The sequence below is a fragment of the Salmo salar genome, chromosome ssa23 (assembly GCF_905237065.1).
Source record: "Salmo salar chromosome ssa23, Ssal_v3.1, whole genome shotgun sequence".
NCBI classification, from domain to species: domain Eukaryota; kingdom Metazoa; phylum Chordata; class Actinopteri; order Salmoniformes; family Salmonidae; genus Salmo; species Salmo salar.
Window position 1 is genome coordinate 40,863,653 of NC_059464.1, and position 14,825 is coordinate 40,878,477.

The window sequence follows — 14,825 nt, forward strand, 5'->3', positions numbered from 1 at the left end:
TAACTAGGCAAGTCAGTTAAGAACACATTCTTATTTTCAATGACGGCCTAGGAACGGTGGGTTAACTGCCTTGTTCAGGGGCAGAACGACAGAATTTTACCTTGTCAGCTCGGGGATTCAATCTTGCAACCTTACGGTAAACTAGTCCAACGCTCTAACCACCTGCTTTACATTGCACTCCACGAGGAGCCTGCCTGTTACGCGAATGCCGTAAGAAGCCAAGGTAAGTTGCTAGCTAGCATTAAACTTATCTTATAAAAAACAATCAATCAATCATAATCACTAGTTAACTACACATGGTTGATGATATTACTAGTTTATCTAGCCTGTCCTGCGTTGCATATAATCGCTTAGGTACATGTTTCTCCAACGTGTACCTAACCATAAACATCAATGCCTTTCTTAAAATCAATACACAAGTATATATTTTTAAATCTGCATATTTAGTTAATATTGCTTGCTAACATGAATTTCTTTTAACTAGGGAAAATGTGTCACTTCTCTTGCAACAGAATCAGGGTATATGCAGCAGTTTGGGCCGCCTGGCTCGTTGCGAACTGTGAAGACTATTTCTTCCGAACAAAGACAGCCGACTTCGCCAAACGGGGGATGATTTAACAAAAGCGCATTTGCGAAAAAAGCACAATCGTTGCACGACTGTACCTAACCATAAACATCAATGCCTTTCTAAAATCAATACACAGAGGTATATATTTTTAAACCTGCATATTTAGCTAAAAGAAATCAAGGTTAGCAGGCAATATTAACCAGGTGAAATTGTCACTTCTCTTGCGTTCATTGCACGCAGAGTCAGGGTATATGCAACAGTTTGGGCCGCCTGGCTCGTTGCGAACTAATTTGCCAGAATTTTACGTAATTATGACATAACATTGAAGTTTGTGCAATGTAACAGGAATATTTAGACTTAGGGATGCCACCTGTTAGATAAAATACGGAACGGTTCCGTATTTCACTGAAAGAATAAACGTTTTGTTTTCGAGATGATAGTTTCCGGATTCGACCATATTAATGACCTAAGGCTCGTATTTCTGTGTGTTTATTATATTATAATTAAGTCTATGATTTGATAGAGCAGTCTGACTGAGCGGTGGTAGGCACCAGCAGGCTTGTAAGCATTCATTCAAACAGCACTTTCGTGCGTTTTGCCAGCAGCTCTTCGCTGTGCTTCAAGCATTGCGCTGTTTATGACTTCAAGCCTATCAACTCCCAAGATTAGGCAGGTGTAACCGATGTGAAATGGCTAGCTAGTTAGCGGGGTGCGTGCTAATAGCATTTCAAACGTCACTCGCTCTGAGACTTGGAGTAGTTGTTCCCCTTGCTCTGCATGGGTAACGCTGCTTCGAGGGTGGCTGTTGTCGATGTGTTCCTGGTTCGAGCCCAGGTAGATGCGAGGAGAGGGACGGAAGCTATACTGTTACACTGGCAATACTAAAGTGCCTATAAGAACATCCAATAGTCAAAGGTATATGAAATACAAATCGTATAGAGAGAAATAGTCCTAGAATTCCTATAATAACTACAACCTAAAACGTCTTACCTGGGAATATTGAAGACTCATGTTAAAAGGAACCACCAGCTTTCATATGTTCTCATGTTCTGAGCAAGGAACTTGAACGTTAGCTTTCTTACATGGCACATATTTTACTTTTACTTTCTTCTCTAACACTTTGTTTTTGCATTATTTAAACCAAATTGAACATGTTTCATTATTTATTTGAGGATAAATTGATTTTATTGATGTATTATATTAAGTTTTTAAAAAAGTGTTCATTCAGTATTGTTGTAACTGTCATTATAACAAATAAACAAAAAAAATCGGTCGGTTTAATCGGTAGCGGCTTTTTTTTGGGGTCCTCCAATAATCGGTATCGGCGTTGAAAAATCATAATCGGTCGATCTCTAGTAGAAACATCTCAAGGATGATCAATGGAAACAGTATGCACCTGGGCTCAATTTCGAGTCTCATAGCAAAGGGTCTGAATACTTATGTAATTAATGTATTTTTGTTTTTCATTTTTGATACATTTGCAAAAAAATCAAAAAAGCTGTTTTCACATTGTCATTTTGGGTTATTGTGTGTAGACTGATGAGGGGAAAAAACAATTATAAAAATAAATGTATGTACAGTGCCTTCAGAAAGTATTCACACCCCTTGACTTTTCCACATTTTGTTGTATTACAGCCTACATTTTAAATAGAGATGTTGCATCACTGGCCTACACACAATACCCTACAATGTCGATGTCATATCATGTTTTTAGAATTTTTTACAAATTTAATTGCAAATAAAAAGCTGAATTGTCTTGAGTCAATAAGTATTCAACCCTGTTATGGCAAGCCTAAATAAGTTCAGTAGTAAAGATTTGCTTAACAAGTCAATTAATAAGTTTCATGGACTCTGTGTGCAATAAGAGTGTTTATCATGATTTTTTGAATGACTACCTACCTTATCCCTCTACCCGACACATACAATTATCTTTATGGTCCCTCAGTCGAGCAGTGAATTTCAAACACAGATTCAACCACAAAGACTAGGGAGGTTTTCCAATCCCTCGCAAAGAAGGGCACCTATTGGTAGACATTGAATATCCCTTTGAGGATGGTGAAGTTATTAATTGCACTTTTGATGGTGTATCAATAAACCCAGTCACTACAAAGATACAGGTGTCTTTCCTAACTCAGTTACCGGAGAGGAAGTAAACCTCTCAGGGATTTCACAATGAGGTGACTTTTTTTACAGAGTTTTTAATTGCTGTGATAAGAGAAAACGGAGGATGGATCAACAACATTGTAGTTACTCTACATTACTAACCTAATTGACAGAGTGAAAAGAAGGAAGCCTGTACAGAATAAAAATATTCCAAAACATGCATCCTGTTTGCAACAAGGCACTAAAGCAATACTGAAAAAAAATACATTAACAAAGTGTTATGTTTGGGGCCAATCCAATAAAACGCATCACTGAGTACCACTCTTCATATTTTCAAGGATAGTAGTGGTTGCATTATGTTATGGGTATGCTTGTAATCATTAAGGACTCAGAAGTTTTTCAGGATAAAAAATTTACTGAAGAGCTAAGCACAGGTAAAATCCCAGAGGAAAACCTGCTTCAGTCTGCTTTCCAACATACACTGGAAGATGAATTCATTTTTCAGCAGGACGATAACCTAAAACACAAGACCAAATCTACAATGGAGTTGCTTACAAAGAAGTCAGTGAATGTTCAAGTTACAGTTTTGACTTAAATGTGCTTGAAAATCTATGGCAAGACCTGAAAATCGTTGTCTAGCAATGATCAACATCCAATTTGACAGAGCTTGAAGAATAATGGGCAAATGTTGCACAATCTAGGTGTGGAAAGCTCTTAGAGACTCACAGCTGTAATCGCTGCCAAAGGTGATTCTAACGTATTGACTCAAGGGGTTGAGCACTTATCTAATATGTTAGTGTTTTATTTGTTATATTTTTTTGTATGCACATCTAATTTTTCGTTCACTTTGTCATTACAGAGTATTTTGTGTAGATCGTTGACAAAAAATGACAATTAAATCCATTTTAATCCCACTTTGTAACACAACAAAAAGTCAAGGGGTGTAAATACTTTCAGAAGGCACTGTATATATCTATGTATGTATGCCCCAATCCTTGCACTCAAGTATTATGAAACCAATATGGAACATTTAACACCATAGCAATAATGATACAAGGCATGCCTGTATGTGTTATGATATTGAATGCAAGGATTGTGCCATACACATGCTTGTTATGGGTCATATTATCCACTGCTAACCTGGGCCTCTATTCACAAAGGGTCTCAGAGTACGTGTGATGATCCCAGAGCATTAATACGTCCCTGAGGCTCGAAAGAGAGAAGTTCCTTTGGAAGTCCAGACAAAGGGGCTGATCTCCAAACAACAGCAGTCTGTCCTTGCCCTCCAGGGTGTGGTCTACAGAGCCGTGTGTAGAGTTGCATCCTCTCAATGACGCTCTGTGTACACATACGGTCATGTCTGCTCTGTTTGACCCTGTGCTGCTTTCTGTCTCTTTCTCACCAGGCCAGGTGGCCGTATGTCCAACCCCCAGCAGGCCGACTTGCGGCTTTCCAGCACCATCAGCGAGGCTTCGACTGTGGTCACCGCTTCGGGGTCAAAGGTCAGTCCCAAAACATTAGCCATTTATTTTCTCCCAGCCCTCTGCAATTTGACACGTTGTGAATTGCATTATCTTTTTGAACAACATCTGACATCTTATCCAGAGCTATTAAGGTTGGCCCAACATTCTTAACCATAAGGCTACCTGCCCTCATATCTGTTTCAGTTTCTGTGCTGGGTGAAAACTACATTGAACAAAAATAAAGTAAAGTGTTGGTCCCATGTTTCATGAGCTAAAAAAAAGAAGATCCCAGAAATGTTCCATACGCACAAAAAGCTAATTTCTCTGAAATGTTGTGCACAAATTTGTTTACATCCCTGTCAGTGAGAATTTCTCCTTTGCTAAAATAATCCAGCCACCTGACAGGTGTGGCATATCAAGAAGCTGATTAAACAGCATGATTATTATAGAGGTGTACCTTGGGCTAGGGACAATAAAAGGCCACTCTAAAATGTGCAGTTGTCACACAACACAATGCTACTGATGTCTCAAGTTTTGAGGGAGCATGCAGTTGGCATGCTGACTGCAGGAATGTCCACCAGATCTGTTGTCAGAGAATGTAATGATAATTTCTCTTCTGTAAGAGAAGATACACACTCCAATGTCGTTTTATAGAATTTGGCAGTTCGTCCAACCGGCCAGCCCAGGACTCCACATTTGGCTTCTTAACCTGCGGGATCATCTGAGACCAGCCACCCAGACAGCTAATGAAACTGTGGATTGGCACAACCTAATTTCTGCACAAACTGTCAGAAACCGTCTCAGGGAAACTCATCTGCGTGCTCGTCATCCTCACCAGGGTCTTGACTTGACTGCAGTTCGGCGTCGTAACCGACTTCAATGGGCAAATTCTCACCTTTGATGGCCACTGGCACCCTGGAGAAGTGTACTCTTCACAGATACATCCTGGTTTCAACTGTACCAGGCAGATGGCAGACAGCATGTAAATCGTCATGTGGGTGAGTGGTTTGCTGATGTCAACGTTGTGAACAGACTGCCCCATGGTGGCGGTGGTGTTATGGTATGGGCAAGCATCAACTACGGACAATGAACACAATTGCATTTTATCAATGGCAATTTGAATGCACAGAAATACCGTGACGAGATCCTGAGGATCATTGTCGTGCCATTCATCCGCCTCCATCACCTCATGTTTCAGCATGATAATTCACAGCCCCATGTCGCAAGGATCTGTACATAATTCCTGGAAGCTGAAAATGTCCCAGTTCTTCCATAGCCTGCATACTCACCAGGATCAACGTGTACGGCAGTGTTTTCCAGTTCCCAACAATATCCATCAACTTTGCACAGCAATGGAGTTGGACAACATTCCACAGGCCACAATCAACATCCCGATCAACTCCATGTGAAGGAGATGTCGCGCTGCACAAGGCAAATGGTGGTCAAACCGGATACTGACTGGTTTTCTGATCCACGGCCCTACCTTCTTTTTTTTTAAGGTATCTGTGACCAAAAGATCCATATCTGTATTTCCGGTCATGAAATCCATAGATTGGGGCCTAATGAATTTATTTATATTGACTGATTTCCTTATATGAACTGTAACTCAGTAAAATATATTTTTTAAATCATGATACGTTATATTTTTGTTCAGTGTAAATGGAATATACCCCTCAAGTTACAAACCTGTTAGTAAAGTGTTTAGTTCAGTGTACAGGTGGGGTAGAAAACCTGAAACAGGCTTCTATACAGTACCAGTCAAAAGTTTGGACATCATTTAGTCACCAAAAAAGTGTTAAAGAAAAAATCTCAAAATATATTTTATATTTGAGATTCTTCAAAGTAGCCACCCTTTGCTTTGATGAAAGCGTTGCACACTTGTCATTCTCTCAACCAGCTTCATGAGGTAGTCACCTGGAATGCATTTCAATTAACAGGTGTGCCTTGTTAAAAGTTTGAGCCAATCAGTTGTGTTGTGACAAGGTAGGGGTAGTATACAGAAGATAGCCCTATTTGGTAAAAGACCAAGTCCATATTATGGAAAGAACAGCTCAAAAGGTGTAGACCTTACAGTGAAATGCTTACTTACAAGCCCTTAACCAACAATGCTTTTAGAAGTTTTAAGAAAAAGTGTTAAGTAAAAAATGTAAAATAAAAGTAACAAATAATTCAACAGCAGCAGTAAAATAACAATAGCTAGGCTATATACAGGGGGTACTGGTACAGACTCAATGTGCGGGGGAACCGGTTAGTCGAGGTAATTGAGGTAATATGTACATGTAGGTAGAGTTAAAGTGATTATGCATAGATAATAAAGAGAAATGACAGTCCATTATTACTTAAGACATGAAGGTCAGTCAATACGGAAAATGTAAAAAAACTTTGAACGTTTCATCATAGTGCAGTCGCAACAACCATCAAGCACTATGATGAAACTTGCTCTCATGAGGACCGCCACAGGAAAGGAATACCCAGAGTTACCTCTGTTGCAGAGGATAAGTTCATTAGAGTTACCAGCCTCAGAAATTGCAGCCCAAATAAATGCTTCAGAGTTCAAGTAACAGACACATCTCAACACCAAATGTTCAGAGGAGACTGCATGAATCAGGCCTTCATGGTCGAATTGCTGCAAAGAAACCACTACTAAAGGATACCAATAAGAAGAAGAGACTTGCTTGGGCCAAGAAACACAAGCAATGGACATTAGACCGGTAGAAATCTGTCCTTTTTGGTCTGATGAGTCCAAATTTGAGATATTTGGTTTAAAACGCCATGTCTTTGTGAGACGCAGAGTAGGTGAACAGATGATTCCCGCATGTGAGGCACTACTTTTGAGCAGCTCTGATCAAAAGAGAGGGAAAAGTAATTTTCACTGACTGACATTAGGTGATGATGAATGGTTAGGGGGGGCTGATCTCTCACACCCACCAAACCCCCATTAAAAGCTACCAGACAGTGGTGAGGACAGGGGGTGGGAGTGGAGAGCAGGGGGGGGGGCTTCTGTCTGCCTGTAGGGGGCTTATTTAATTAAAGCTGCAGACTCTGGAGGGGGAAAGTCAGATGTGTGGATCTAACATAGTTACACTTGGACTGCACATGTCTAATGGAATGGTGCACCAGCTGAGTGTGACAGGCAAGGTGTGTGTATGTGTGCCAAGTGCATGGTGTGTGCGTGTGCTTGCGTCCGTATCTCAACATAACAAGCTCAGGGTCTTCTCTCCAGGCTCTACTGTGACAACGACAGAACACCCCCTCCCCCCTACTCTAAGTGGCTGCTCTGACTTCTCCATATCCCTTTAAGGCTACTGCTCAAAGCCAGGTGATGGTGAATAGGCTACTGCTCAAAGCCAGGTGATGGTGAACAGGCTACTGCTCAAAGCCAGGTGATGGTGAACAGGCTACTGGTCAAAGCCAGGTGATGGTGAACAGGCTACTGCTCAAAGCCAGGTGATGGTGAATAGGCTACTGCTCAAAGCCAGGTGATGGTGAACAGGCTACTGGTCAAAGCCAGGTGATGGTGAACAGGCTACTGCTCAAAGCCAGGTGATGGTGAATAGGCTACTGCTCAAAGCCAGGTGATGGTGAATAGGCTACTGCTCAAAGCCAGGTGATGGTGAACAGGCTACTGGTCAAAGCCAGGTGATGGTGAACAGGCTACTGGTCAAAGCCAGGTGATGGTGAACAGGCTACTGGTCAAAGCCAGGTGATGGTGAACAGGCTACTGCTCAAAGCCAGGTGCTAGTGAACAGGGTATTGTTTAAAGCCAGGTGCTAGTGAACAGGCTATTGTTTAAAGCCAGGTGCTAGTGAACAGGCTACTGCTCAAAGCCAGGTGCTAGAGAACAGGGTATTGTTTAAAGCAGGTGCTAGTGAACAGGCTATTGTTTAAAGCCAGGTGCTAGTGAACAGGCTATTGTTTAAAGCCAGGTACCTTTGAAACGGCAGTATCATCAGCATGATATGAGCTCTCTTCCATTCCTCACTCTCTCTTTCCTTCTCTCCATATCTCCCTCTCTTTAGCAGAGAACAGGAGAGCACACTCACTCACTCACTCACTCACTCACTCACTCACTCTCACACAGACATGCACAGCTCCAAAGAGGTAAATCACGTCCGCCCCATCAACAGGTGGCCCGACAATGACGACAGGGAATCCATCTCACTGTAACTGATCAGTAACCATGGGACACCACAGCATTTCACCACTGTAAACCCAGGGTTGTGTTCTAAATGGCACCCTATTCCCTTTATAGGGCTCTACTTTTGACCAGAGCCCATTGTGAACTGAATATAGTGCCATTTGGGGATGCGGCGCCATTCCCTCCCTCCCCTCCCTGCTGCCACCACATAGTAAATAGCAGACAAATGCTGAAACAGGATGATAGAATCAAGAGCTTGTAGACTGTATAGCATGTAGCTTGTGTACTGTATAGCATGTAGACTGTATAGCATGTAGCTTGTGTACTGTATAGCATGTAGCTTGTAGACTGTATAGCATGTAGCTTGTGTACTGTATAGCATGTAGCTTGTAGACTGTATAGCATGTAGCTTGTGTACTGTATAGCATGTAGCTTGTAGACTGTATAGCATGTAGCTTGTGTACTGTATAGCATGTAGCTTGTGTACTGTATAGCATGTAGCTTGTGTACTGTATAGCATGTAGCTTGTGTACTGTATAGCATGTAGGTTGTGTACTGTATAGCATGTGTATTGTATAGCATGTAGCTTGTTTACTGTATAGCATGTAGCCTGGGTACTGTAGAGCATGTAGCCTGGGTACTGTAGAGCATGTAGCTTGTGTACTGTATAGCATGTAGCCTGGGTACTGTAGAGCATGTAGCTTGTGTACTGTATAGCATGTAGCCTGGGTACTGTGGAGCATGTAGCTTGGGTATTGTAGAGCATGTAGCTTGTGTACTGTATAGCATGTAGCCTGGGTACTGTAGAGCATGTAGCTTGTGTACTGTATAGCATGTAGCCTGGGTACTGTGGAGCATGTAGCTTGTGTACTGTATAGCATGTAGCCTGGGTACTGTGGAGCATGTAGCTTGGGTATTGTAGAGCATGTAGCTTGTGTACTGTAGAGCATGTAGCCTGGGTACTGTAGAGCATGTAGCTTGGGTACTGTAGAGCATGTAGCTTGGGTACTGTAGAGCATGTAGCCTGGGTACTGTGGAGCATGTAGCTTGGGTACTGTAGAGCATGTAGCTTGTGTACTGTATAGCATGTAGCCTGGGTACTGTAGAGCATGTAGCTTGGGTACTGTATAGCTTTTCACTGACAAAAGCAGAATCTTACATCACAGACCCTGTTGTATTGAGTGATGTTAGTGCCAACAAATTCAAATAACATTTTTGATGACACTAATAGCAATCCATATTTTACTCATCCTGAAAACAAACTACAACAAACCACGTAGACAAGGGATTCTGTTCTGACAGCGCTTCTGCATGTAGTGTCTACCTAACATGCTTGGTCAGCCACAGTTATTTACATTTTATAATTAGCCACTGTTTTCCTTCCCACCAGCTGTAGAGCTGTAGTGCCAGCGTCCCTGAGCTACTGACAACGCCACTAAAGCACATGTAGCCGCCACACCCCGCCAGTTAAACCAAACCCCTTTGCTGTAACAGCCCACTCCGGTTTGGAACAGAGATGATGGGAGTGATGGTGTGTGTGAGAGGCAGTGTTGGGATTAGTTACTTTAAGGTAGGCAACAACACATCCTCAACACGGGAGCCAACATGGGTACGTATTCAGCCCCCTCCTGTACTCCCTGTTCACCCATGACTGCATGGCCATGCACGCCTCCCAACACAATCATCCTGTTTGTAGACGACACAACAGTTTTAGGCCTGATTACCAACAACGACGAGACAGCCTGCAGGGAGGAGTTGAGGGCCCTGCCGGAGTGGTGCCAGGAAAATAACCTCTCCCTCAATGTGGACTTCAGGAGACAGAGGGAGCATGCACCCATCCACATTGACGGGGCTGCAGTGACGGTGAAAAGCTTCAAGTTCCTCAGCGTACACATCACTGACAATCTGAAATGGTCCATCCACACAGACAGTGTGGTGAAGAAGGCGGTGGCACACTGCCTGCCCTCCAGAACATCTATAGCACCCAGTGTCACAGGAAGGCCAAGAAGATCCTCAGGGACCTCAGCCACACATTACATATTACTCGTTACATTTAATTGCTTACGGCCTCCCGAGTGGCGCAGCGGTCTAAGGCACTGCATCGAGGCGTCACTACAGACCCGGGTTTGATCCCAGGCTGTGTCACAGCCGGCCGTGACCAGGAGACCCATGAGGTGGCGCACAATTGGCCCAGCGTCGTCCGGGTTAGGGGACGGTTTGGCTGGACGGACATTCAGAGACTTGTCTTGAAGCCACTCCTGCATTGTATTGTCTGTGTGCTTAGGGTCGTTGTCCTGTTGGAAGGTGAACCTTGACCCCAGTCTGAGGTCCTGAGCGCTCTGGAGCAGGTTTTCATCAATGATCTCTCTGTACTTTTCTCCGTTCATCTTTCCCTCGATCCTGACTAGTCTCCCAGTCCCTGCCACTGAAAAACATCCCCACAGCATGATGCTGCCACCACCATGCTTCATCATAGGGATGGTGCCAGGTTTTCTCCAGACGTGATGCTTGTCATTCAGGCCAAAGAGTTCAATCTTGGTTTCATCAGACCAGAGAATCTTGTTTCTCATCGTCTGACAGTCCTTTAGTTGCCTTTCATTACAGCACTGGGCAGTAGGCTCCACAGAGGTAAATCATGTCTACCCCATAAACCCCTAGAGATGATACAGGTGGGCCCAGAAAGAGATGATACAGGTGGGCCCAGAAAGAGATGATACAGGTGGGCCCAGAAAGAGATGATACAGGTGGGCCCAGAAAGAGATGATACAGGTGGGCCCAGAAAGAGATGATACAGGTGGGCCCAGAAAGAGATGATACAGGTGGGCCCAGAAAGAGATGATACAGGTGGGCCCAGAAAGAGATAATAGCGCATCATAGTAATGTTTTGGAGGGTATCAGATTTAATTGTAGGAACTTTAACTGTGTGCCTTGTCTGTCTGTGTTGGTATGTACTGTACAGTGAGGGGAAAAAAGTATTTGATCCCCTGCTGATTTTGTACATTTGCCCACTGACAAAGAAATTATCAGTCTATAATTTTAATGGTAGGTTTATTTGAACAGTGAGAGACAATCCAGAAAAACGCATGTCAAAAATGTTATAAAATGATTTGCATTTTAATGAGGGAAATAAGTATTTGACCCCTCTGCAAAACATGACTTAGTACTTGGTGAAAAAACCCTTGTTGGCAATCACAGTGGTCAGACGTTTCTTGTAGTTGGCCACCAGGTTTGCACACATCTCAGGAGGGATTTTGTCCCACTCCTCTTTGCAGATCTTCTCCAAGTCATTAAGGTTTCGAGGCTGACATTTGGCAACTCGAACCAGCTACTCCTTTGTTGCCTTGGCTGTGTGTTTTGGGTCATTGTCTTGCTGGAATAGCCATCCACGACCCATTTCCAATGCCCTGGCTGTCTCTCACTGTTCAAATAAACCTACCATTAAAATTATAGACTGATAATTTCTTTGTCAGTGGGCAAATGTACAAAATCAGCAGGGGATCAAATACTTTTTTCCCTCACTGTATGTGTGACTTACGGCTGGTGCTTGTATGTAGGAGAATGTGAGTGTATACAGGCCTGCGTGCAGGTATTGTCTCCATGAATACGTTGGGTCTGTTGGTTGGTAGTGTCTACCGTGCCCAGGCGATGCGGTGTGTGTCTGTGCGTGCGTGTGATTGGTTCATGGCCCTTACCCCGCAGCTGTGTCTCACTAATGGCTGTTAGATCGATCCTCACCTGTGGACAGGTTCGCACACACACACACCGAGAGGGCCTCCAGTCAGCCATCCTATTGACAGCTACATCTAACATGTTCAGCTGTAACTATGTTCATTATTGCTGTAGACCAGGGGTCATCAACTAGATTCAGCCACAGGATTATTTTTTTCTTTAGCGGATGGTCGGGGGGCGGGAACATAATTACAAATACATTTTGTACCTCAAATTGACCGCAAGAAGCCCAAACATATCTAATATTTTACTAAAACATAATTTCAAAACTTGCTTACATTTGTATTCAATCATGTCTCTATTATGCATGGGAATACTTGGGAACAGATTTATAGAGCTAATTATCACTACCCCTATAGACTGTAATACAGCTAATTATCACTACCACTATAGACTGTTATACAGCTAATTATCACTACCACTATAGACTGTTATACAGCTAATTATCACTACCACTATAGACTGTTATACAGCTAATTATCACTACCACTATAGACTGTTATACAGCTAATTATCACTACCACTATTGACTTTTATACAGCTAATTATCACTACCCCTATAGACTGTTATACAACCACCCCTATAGACTGTTACACAGCTAATTATCACTACCACTATAGACTGTTATACAGCTAATTATCACTACCACTATAGACTGTTATAGAGCTAATTATCACTACCACTATAGACTGTTATACAGCTAATTATCACTACCCGTATAGACTGTTATACAGCTAATTATCACTACCCCTACAGACTGTCATACAGCTAATTATCACTACCACTATAGACTGTTATACAGCTAATTATCACTACCACTATAGACTGTTATACAGCTAATTATCACTACCACTATAGACTGTTATACAGCTAATTATCACTACCACTATAGACTGTTATACAGCTAATTATTACTACCACTATAGACTGTTATACAGCTACCACTATAGACTGTTATAGAGCTAATTATCACTACCCCTATAGACTGTTATACAGCTAATTATCACTACCACTATAGACTGTTATACAGCTAATTATCACTACCACTATAGACTGTTATACAGCTAATTATCACTACCACTATAGACTGTTATACAGCTAATTATCACTACCACTATAGACTGTTATACAGCTAATTATTACTACCACTATAGACTGTTATACAGCTACCACTATAGACTGTTATAGAGCTAATTATCACTACCCCTATAGACTGTTATACAGCTAATTATCACTACCACTATAGACTGTTATACAGCTAATTATCACTACCACTATAGACTGTTATACAGCTAATTATCACTACCACTATAGACTGTTATACAGCTAATTATCACTACCACTATAGACTGTTATACAGCTAATTATCACAACCCCTATAGACTGTTATACAGCTAATTATCACAACCCCTATAGACTGTTATACAGCTAATTATCACTACCACTATAGACTGTTATACAGCTAATTATCACTACCACTATAGACTGTTATACAGCTAATTATCACTACCACTATAGACTGTTATACAGCTAATTATCACTACCACTATAGACTGTTATACAGCTAATTATCACTACCACTATAGACAGTTATACAGCTAATTATCACTACCACTATAGACTGTTATACAACTACCCCTACAGACTGTCATACAGCTAATTATCACTACCACTATAGACTGTGTGTCCTATAGGGCTCCAGGTCCAATGGGAGGGTGAGATATCCAACCACTATGGATGTGTGTGTCCTATAGGGCTCCAGGTCCAGTGGGAGGGTGAGATATCCAACCACTATGGATGTGTGTGTCCTATAGGGCTCCAGGTCCAGTGGGAGGGTGAGATAACCAACCACAATGGATGTGTGTGTCCTATAGGGCTCCAGGTCCAATGGGAGGGTGAGATAACCAACCACAATGGATGTGTGTGTCCTATAGGGCTCCAGGTCCAGTGGGAGGGTGAGATAACCAACCACAATGGATGTGTGTGTCCTATAGGGCCCCAGGTCCAATGGGAGGGTGAGATAACCAACCACAATGGATGTGTGTGTCCTATAGGGCTCCAGGTCCAGTGGGAGGGTGAGATAACCAACCACTATGGATGTGTGTGTCCTATAGGGCTCCAGGTCCAGTGGGAGGGTGAGATAACCAACCACAATGGATGTGTGTGTCCTATAGGGCTCCAGGTCCAGTGGGAGGGTGAGATAACCAACCACAATGGATGTGTGTGTCCTATAGGGCTCCAGGTCCAGTGGGAGGGTGAGATAACCAACCACTATGGATGTGTGTGTCCTATAGGGCTCCAGGTCCAGTGGGAGGGTGAGATAACCAACCACTATGGATGTGTGTGTCCTATAGGGCTCCAGGTCCAGTGGGAGGGTGCTACATTTTGGGAAGCGAGAGCAGTCCATCAAGAGGAACCCCAACGTCCCAGTGGTGGTGAGAGGATGGCTCTACAAACAGGTGAGAAACACACACGTACACATACACCCTTGTATACACATACATACACACACACACACACACTTACTTGTTGCTGTCTATCATAGGCTGCCATGGCAACAGGGGTCATGGACACATCACATGGGCATGCGTTGGGTTGCTTGACACAAGCAGAATAGAGCTCATTGGTTGATAGGTGTCTGAAGGACAATACTGATTGGTTGGTAGTGGGACGTATAGGATAGAGCTCATTGGTTGATAGGTGTTTGTAGGACAACACTGATTGGCTGATAGTGGGAAATATAAGATAGAGCTCGTTAGTTGATGGGTGTTTGTAAGACAACAGAGATTGGATAAACTGATATCTGGGTGTAGGGCTGCACAA

At 42.7% G+C, this 14,825-nt stretch overlaps 1 protein-coding gene across 5 annotated transcripts in view; it reads left to right on the forward strand.

Annotated features, from left to right (window-relative positions):
• The window catches only part of LOC106584624 (pleckstrin homology domain-containing family A member 7), a 188,514-nt gene that overhangs the window by 111,352 nt on the left and 62,337 nt on the right, over positions 1-14,825 (forward strand). For all 5 annotated transcript variants that reach the window (XM_045706211.1, XM_045706215.1, XM_045706212.1 and 2 more), the window contains 2 exons: positions 4,077-4,173; positions 14,357-14,461. In XM_045706211.1, the coding sequence (XP_045562167.1) occupies positions 4,077-4,173; positions 14,357-14,461 (202 nt within the window). The remainder of the gene's footprint in view (positions 1-4,076; positions 4,174-14,356; positions 14,462-14,825) is intronic.